Source organism: Hipposideros armiger, unplaced genomic scaffold (assembly GCF_001890085.2).
Source record: "Hipposideros armiger isolate ML-2016 unplaced genomic scaffold, ASM189008v1 scaffold_829, whole genome shotgun sequence".
Classification (NCBI taxonomy): domain Eukaryota; kingdom Metazoa; phylum Chordata; class Mammalia; order Chiroptera; family Hipposideridae; genus Hipposideros; species Hipposideros armiger.
The window spans coordinates 734,235-742,351 of NW_017732179.1; the positions used below are offsets into that span (position 1 = coordinate 734,235).

At 39.9% G+C, this 8,117-nt stretch overlaps 1 protein-coding gene across 4 annotated transcripts in view; it reads left to right on the forward strand.

The window, feature by feature from the left end:
- UPK1B (uroplakin 1B) overlaps nucleotides 1–7,921 on the forward strand; it is a 45,058-nt gene extending 37,137 nt beyond the window's left edge. For all 4 annotated transcript variants that reach the window (XM_019629181.1, XM_019629180.1, XM_019629178.1 and 1 more), the window contains 2 exons: nucleotides 3,832–3,915; nucleotides 7,546–7,921. In XM_019629181.1, coding sequence (XP_019484726.1) covers nucleotides 3,832–3,915; nucleotides 7,546–7,596 — 135 coding nt within the window. In that variant the 3' untranslated portion in view covers nucleotides 7,597–7,921. The remainder of the gene's footprint in view (nucleotides 1–3,831; nucleotides 3,916–7,545) is intronic.
- Nucleotides 7,922–8,117: the final 196 nt, after the last annotated feature.

Consider the following 8,117-nt stretch of genomic DNA (forward strand, 5'->3'; position numbering starts at 1 on the left):
CACACACACACACACCTTTGAAGGAGACAAATAGCCAAATCCTAGATTTAAAGAGAAATGGTGCCTTCATGCCCTACTTTCTAGGTGCCTCTACCCTGCATTTCTCTTGAAGAAGAAGAAAAAAAGAGCATCCCCTGACATTAAGAAGCTAGCCTAACTAGGCCATGCTGTTAGGCTATTAGACATAAATAATCTCATAGGGTACCAACCTCAGATAAGGTTACTCTGTGACCAAGGTGAAATGAAACAAAGCAAAGCCACTTCATAATTCTGTCTAAGCACAGTCAAAAACGAGGTCATTATGCCACCAGTTTACCAAACACACCTTTTCTTGTCTAAAATGAGAGGCTGCTACGTCTTTACCTATTGTAGCTCTATTCTCCTGCTAGTCCCTCCCTCTGGATAAGGGGTATTGAGATGCTTCCTTAGACCCTCTTCAAATGACCCAACTCAAACCCAAATGCTGTGATAGGTTCTTTGTAACGCCCTTTTCCTGAGACACCTCATGGTTCCCCATGGTGTGTTCTCACTCAGTGCAGTGAGTCATAATCTCAATTTATTTATCTGCAGATGTGTTCTTGGGGGTCTTTGGATGAAGGGCATTATGCTCTCCAAATAACTGACCATCCTTATTCCTCTTCGTATATTTGTTGTTACAATGAAGTGATTAAGATCATGAGCTTTGGAGTGAAATATCTGGCTCCAAGTCCCAGTTCTGCATGACTTTGGCAAGTACTTAGCCTCTCAGAAACTGCTTCGGAAAAATATGTCTGTCGTCACATAGGACTGGGAGAATTCAGTAAGACATGCAGAGAGTGCATTAGAATGACTAGCAACCTGTAAAATACCAATAGGAAGTCATACCATAAATCTGGTCTAAAGAACTCTGCTTGGCCCATAATCCTGGGGAGCAAGCCAACTAACATCATCTTGCTTCGATTTATTGCAATAAACTTAATGACCAAATATACTGGTCCAAATTAACTGGCTCTCAAACAATAGCTATGAGTAATAGCTTTTTAGCAAAATTCCTACTCAATAGTAGAAGAATGTCCTAGGGTCACCAAAATAAGGCATTTAATGGATACATCTCAAGTTCTGTGTATTATTTCTAGAATTCTAGCTACAAATTATGCCTGCCCATGCTGCCCTCACAGAGAAATCTCATAATCTCCTGAGAATGTGATATTCTTGGGAGGGAGGGCGGGGTGGACAAAACAAGATGTTAAGAATCAAAAGAGGGCCGGCTGAGTGGCTCAGTTGATTAAGAGCTCACTCAAGAGTTTGAGCTCTGAGCAACGGCGGTTCGAGTCCAGCCTGAGCTGAGCTGCCAACAGGTAGCAGGATGGCTCAGCTAAAAGAAAAAAAAAAAAAAAAGAATCAAAAGAGACCTGAGTTCAAATCTTATCTCTTCCTATTACCAACCTTGGGAAGTTACTTAACTTGAATCTATTTTCCCTTTGCAGTATGTGTATACTTACAGGTCTATTGGAAAGGTAAAATAAAAACACAGAGAAATTGACTAATAGGAAGCAAGCATTCAAATATTGTTATGCCCCACCCTTTACCAACCTCTCCCCCAAGACCCAAAATTACACACACACACACACCCCACACATATACACAAGTCTCAATTTTATTTTGTTTTCAACTTCAGCCATTGTCAATGGAATAATGGATCCTTTGCCTGTACAGGCGTGCTTCCTGTGAATGGGGCCTCTCAGCCGAATTTTTATGAATACTTTCGAGACCTATCAGGCCCTCTCAGCAGATATAATATGGTCTTCAATGTACTTAAAACCAAACAAAGTGACAATAGCTTAAATATATAAGGTACTAAGGAATAGACTTTTTAAAAAAATTTGGAATGTGACTAGCACAAATTATGAAATGTACATGAATACACTCTATCTTGTGGAACTTTAATGGCTTTTGACAGGGACTGTATATGTATAGGACTTGGGGAAAGTGTAAGCTTTGAGTCTGGCAGAAAATGTCTCATCCCTCCCCAGAGCATTCTGGGGTCCCCAGGAAACCTGTCTGATAGGAGTTTGAGTCAAAGTGAGGGTGCTAATGGCAGAAAAAGCAGGGAGAAAGTCTGGAAAAAAGTTCAAAGAGACCAAATGAGAGTGGAACATGCTCTTTAGGGCCCAGAAGATACCAAACTTCTCTAGGAGCAGAGACGGGGATATAGATTTCAGGAACATGACCTCAAAGAATGAGAGAAGCCCAGATAAAGGCATCATCGTATAATGGTCTTAAAGTCAGAAGACCTGAGTCTGCACCCTTAGTCTGCCACTTACTTAGCTGTGGGGCTTCTGGCAAGTGCCCCACCTATTTGGAAATTCCACTTCTTCATCTCGCCTACTTATCTCAAGAGTCAACAGACTCAATCAAGTGTGTGTAAAAACATCGCAAACTGTAAAGGGCTATAAATATGAGTGGTAGTATGAGGAAAAAAATCAATAAAAACNCAACAGTGGTTCGAGTCAGCCCGAGCTGAGCAGCCGTGAGCTGCCAACAGGTGGCGGGATGGCTCAGCTAAAAAAAAAAAAAAAAAAAAAAGTAATAAGTGTCTGGATATAAGATATATTTTTGAAGTAGACACAAAAGAATTTGCTTAAGTAATTGATATCAAATAAGAGAAAAAAATAGTTAAGGAATTCCAAGATTTTTCATTTGAGCATCTAGGTGAATGAGGTGCCTGTAATGTAGATGAAGAAAAGTATATGGCAGAGAAATCAATAGCAAAGGCAGGACATGTCAGTGGATTACCAAGGGACTGGGACATGGTCAGAAAGGTCAGAACCTCAGGTGGCCACCTGTAGCCACTGGGCAGGGCCTAAACTTTCAAGTCAGCCTTTCAAGGATGTCTTCCTGTGGACCTCCATGGTTCATGGAACCAGCCTGGATTTTTGCATTTGCTAGGCATTCCCTGTGATTCCCAGGTCTTTAGTGGCAATGACTCAGAGAGCAGGTCTAGCCTTACACGTGCGTATCATTCCAGCACTTTGCATAGTGACTAGAACAGAGTGTGCTGCGTATAAAAACATACTAGATTATGGCATGCCTGAATAAACAATTTGATGAATGAGAAATGAATCTCTCTTTTGAATGCACACCATGGTTCTTCAAGGTCTCACTAGAACCTATAAAGATATGTTGAAATATGAAGTCGAATGAAAATTTTAAAAGCATGGAATAGGGGTCCCTTTAATGATTTTTAAAAACCCTGTGGTTTTCATAGACCAGAAGCATTTTTATTTCAAGACAAACAAATCAAAAAGTAACTCTGCCCCAAGCAAATCACCAATAAAATCTTTTGGAATAGGACCAGCCGAGTGGCACGAAGGTTAAGAACTGGCTTGGGACGCCAGAGGGCCCCGGTTTGGATCCCACATGTGAGGGCCAGTGATGCTGCCCTCTAAAAAAAAAAAAAAATCTTTTGGAATAGAAAAACTTCAAATTTTATTAAGAATATTTTACATTGCCCACAAGTTAAATATGAAAAAAAAATATTGAGGCTAAAATAGAAGCACCTTTAAACATAAAAAAAGCTTTAATCAGTGGTAATTACAAAACAATAAAATAGCAGTAGCTTTGTGAGTTTGAATGATAAAGACACAAATAAATGCGATATAGCAGTTATTCTATTCCTGGGAAAAGCACTGTTAATAATTGGCTGTCCCTGGGGGTGTGGAAGTAGCCTGGCTATGTTAAACTGGACTTTGGAGCGGCATTGATTCACACAGCAGTCTGCGTTCCCACCCATCTCTGACATCTTGCTTTCTGGTTCCTCTCACACCTATGTGGAATGGTCCACCCCTCCAGGGCTGCTATGAACTGATCTCTGGACCAATGAACCGGCATGCCTGGGGAGTTGCCTGGTTTGGATTTGCCATTCTCTGCTGGACTGTGAGTATTTCCTGGCACGTGTCTTATTTCTGAGAGGACAATGATAAGGAGAGAACTTCGATTAGCCCCTGTTAGCTCAACAACACTAGGCTGCCTGGAAACAAAACATCAAACCTGCAGGCTAGTCAGGAAGCTGCTGGCACCTGAGCAAGGACAGAGGATGGATTCCTTTGGGAGGTGGGATGTTACCTTCCTCTACCAGGAAAGGAATGTGCTCTGCTAGCCAGATCCTCCTCCTTCTAGGTTACTGGGATGCACTTGCCTGGTCCTCCAGGTCTCGGTCTCCAAATCCCATTAATAAATTATAGTGAGATATCTAAGACTGCCATCTATCTAAATGACTCCTGCTGGACTCTGCTCTGTCCAGCTCCTTCTAAAGAGCTGCTTCCCAGGCTCACATGTCCTACTGCCCACGTTATTGGATGCACAGCAATAAGAAGGTGGAGCAGTGGTTCTCAGTCCTGGCTGTGAATTAAAACCTCCTGGGAGAGCTTGAAAAAAGAAAGCATGCCTGGACCCCAACCTCTGAGATTCTGATTCAGTTGATCTAAGGGCAGGCCTTTTTTTTTTTTAATTTTCCAAATGATTCTAATTTGCTGTCAGGCTTGAGAGCCATCGCATTAGGGAAGTAGTCCCAAATGTTTGGCTTCAGGACCCCTTTCCCCTCTCAAAATTAACTCAAAAAAGCTTTTGTCTATAGGGGCTTTAGCTATGTAAATTGACACAGAACGTTTTTAAATATTCATTAACTCATTTAAAAATAACAATAACAAACCAATGACATGTTAGCATTAACAATATATTTTTGTGGGAAAATAGTGACTATTTTCCAAGAAAAAGAAATAGTGAGAAAAATGACATTGTTTTGCATTTTTGAAAGCTTCCTCAATGGGTGGCTTAATAGAAGACAGCTGGATTCTTATATTTGTTTTAATTTGTTGTAATATGTTGCTTAGGTTGAAGAATTTGAAGAAAATCCATCTCCACACAGATAGGTAGTTGAAAAAAATAGGAATGTTTTAATAGCCTTATCTAAAGATAAGTGTTAATATTCTTCTTTGATACCACACAAAACTTGACAAGTCGTATTCTTAAGAGGGCTAGTTGCAATATGGAATGTGAAACTATTTGTCAATATTTGAATAGTCAATGAACTATTCAAACTCTGTTACATTACAATACATTACATTGGTTTGTCTTGCACTTGGCGTAAATCTTCTACTGATGCGTGATTCTATAGCATCATGCATTCGTTATTTGGGAAAATATTGGTTCACTGTGTTGTGCAGATCTTCTAAATGTTAGCCAATTTCTTTATGCAATACCAAGAAATTACAATCATTGATATTGCCAAATTGGAAAAGACCTTAAGCATTGGAATGCTATCAAGCTTGTGGTGACAAATACAAGTTTTATGATTTTTGCTTGAAAGCTCAGATTTATCATTGGCAACAAATACTGTCAGTTGTTTTCCTTGAAGTGACAGACTTACTTTGTACATTTTCCAGAAAATGTCTGACAAACACCCAATTCTGAATAACCAGAGCTTGTCTGTTAGTCATTTTTTCCAAGTAAAAATGGTGTTTCATGGAAAAAAATGGCTAGTTCTGTGTACAACTCAATCACCCAAATGCTTTTCCTCAAGATAACCACCATACGTATTTCAGTATACCACAAAACTGCTTTATGCATACTTCCTTTCTGTCATACAGAATATTAAAAAGATATGTACTGGGGCAGCCAGTTAGCTCAGTTGATTAGAGCACAGTGCTCATAACACCAAAGGTTGCCGGTTCAATCCCCACATGGGCCACTGAGTTGTGCCCTCCACAACTAGGTTGGAACAACTACTTGACTTGGAGCTGATGGGTCCTGGAAAAACACACCGTTCCCCAATAAAGATTAACTATTCAAAAAAAGAGAAAGAAAAGATATGTACTCAAAGGTGAACATTGAAGTAAATTAGTGATTCTGACTGCCTCCTCAAGGACAATCCCAAGTAAAACTGGCTTTTTTTTTTTTACTTCAATTCCATAGCAGTGAAGATTTTGACTACTAATACAGTTTACTAATTAGTTTACTAATACAGTTTCTGCCTTGAAATACTAAGGCAGAAATTAGTAGGTAAATACTAAGGTAGAAATTAGAAGGTAAAGCAGTTTTACCTTCCACTGACTTTGCACCAACAGTGCAAATGTGAAAAGGGCAAATAAAGTCTTAATATTATTATGCAAATACTCTTGACATCAATAACCCCTAAAGGTGTCTGTGTACCACACTTTAGGAAATGTTGGGTTTGAGGTGAGAAACTGAGTGAGGCCGGAAGGAAGGGAAAATCAACCTCTTCAAGAGGTCTCCTATGATCCCTTAAGCCACCCTGTTAGGAAGTCCCACCACACCCTGCACATACCTCTATCTGGGAACCACTCCTCTGTGATGTATTACCTCTGCCCAAAGCCAGGCAACCAGCTGCCCTTTGTATCCCTGGAGTCTAGCAGAGCACATAGTAAGTGCTTGAAAACTTGTTGAATAAATGAAAAGTGATAACTGTGAAGTTTCTGTTGTGTTATGCTAGCAGGAACTATTGGATAATGTTTAAAGGCTTTTGAGGATTTTAGAATTCCAGACCATTTGAACATTTGACATTTCTACAAGCATCAAATGGACTAGACTCTGGATCTTGTAAGTCCCCTTGAAATTCAAAATAGGGAAGGGAACTGGATATATTGGAGGCCTGCTATGGGCAAGGCATCATGTCAAATACTTTTAAGATTAAATCCCATGACAGTCTCTAGCCTCCCATGTTACAAGGCATAGAGAAATTCAACAACATTCTTAAGAATTGTACTTAAGGAGGATTTTGGGGCATTGGGGCATGTCCAGTTCATTACTGCTTACAGAGGGCTATCCCACAATGGTTAATCAAATAAACTCTGAAGACAACTGCCTAGGTTTGAATCCCACCTTCACCGCCTACTAGTTCTATGACCTTGGTAAATTACCTATCTTTTCTGTGCCTCAGTTTGTCCATAGGGATTTGAAAGCATTAAACTGAGTTATATGTGCAGCAGTTAGAATAGTGCCTAATGTATAGTATGTTATCAATAAACACTAGGCACTAACTATTATTTTTATTCTTTCATTATCCAGTTCAATCTTCTAACTCTGGGGTAGGTGAAGAAGATGTTATTAATATTATCATTACTTTACAGGTATAGGGAGTGAGTGACAGGTCTGCAACAGAACCTTGATAATTCTAACCCTTTGCCTGAGGCGAATATCTTAAGTTCTTTGGGGACAGCTGTTCCAGGTCACAAGCATTTTTGGAAAAAGAGAAAGTGCCCTGGGAAAAGAGGCTCATATTATACTAGAAGCAAGAAACTCACGTTCTAAAATGGTACATACTAGAAGTAGAAATCCATTGGAGGGTAATAAGCCCTGATTGGAAAAAGAAGGAATTTCCCCAGGAAGCTAGTTTAACTGATGTTGCTTAAAGGCAAGATTGCCTTAAAAATCCAGTGTCCCTGAAGCCTGAATGAACCTAACATGATTTTTTCCCTAAGTATGAGTTGTTTCTAAAACAATTCCTTATTAATTTTTCTTTGTTTTATTTTCCTCTTTGTATTCCAGTTTTGGGTTCTCCTGGGTACCATGTTCTACTGGAGCAGAATTGAATATTAAGAATACAGTGTCACCCTAATACCACCTTCCCCAGGGACTCTGGATTTGGTGCTGGACCCTCTCTCTCCTAATGCTCCATGTGTGTGCCCCACAGGTACACCTACCTGCATTCTCAATCAAGTTGCCAAGTCAGCTGGTATAGAGTTCCTTAGGATCTCAGGCTCATGAAGTTCTCTCCACTGCTGTTTTCACCCTGGTCTAGGATTCTGCAACATTTTGATAGGCTGTAGGAGAGGAAGAATTTGGAAATTAGATAACTACTCTCATCCCTGTTTGTTTTTAATCTGGGAGCATAAAGACATTCACAGGACCTGTGTTATGGCAGACAGCCATGTCTGCATTGGGACAGCAAATCTGCCTGTATTTCTCACAACTTTCTAAAAGACCTTCAAAGGCTTTCATTCATCTCAGTATTGGCCAGGTAAGAGAACTAAGGAGAAGGTGCTGAAATACATCTTTTGCCTTTTGTTCTATGGTGAATTCCATCTACAGAGACTCAGGTGATTCTTTTAATGTCGCCT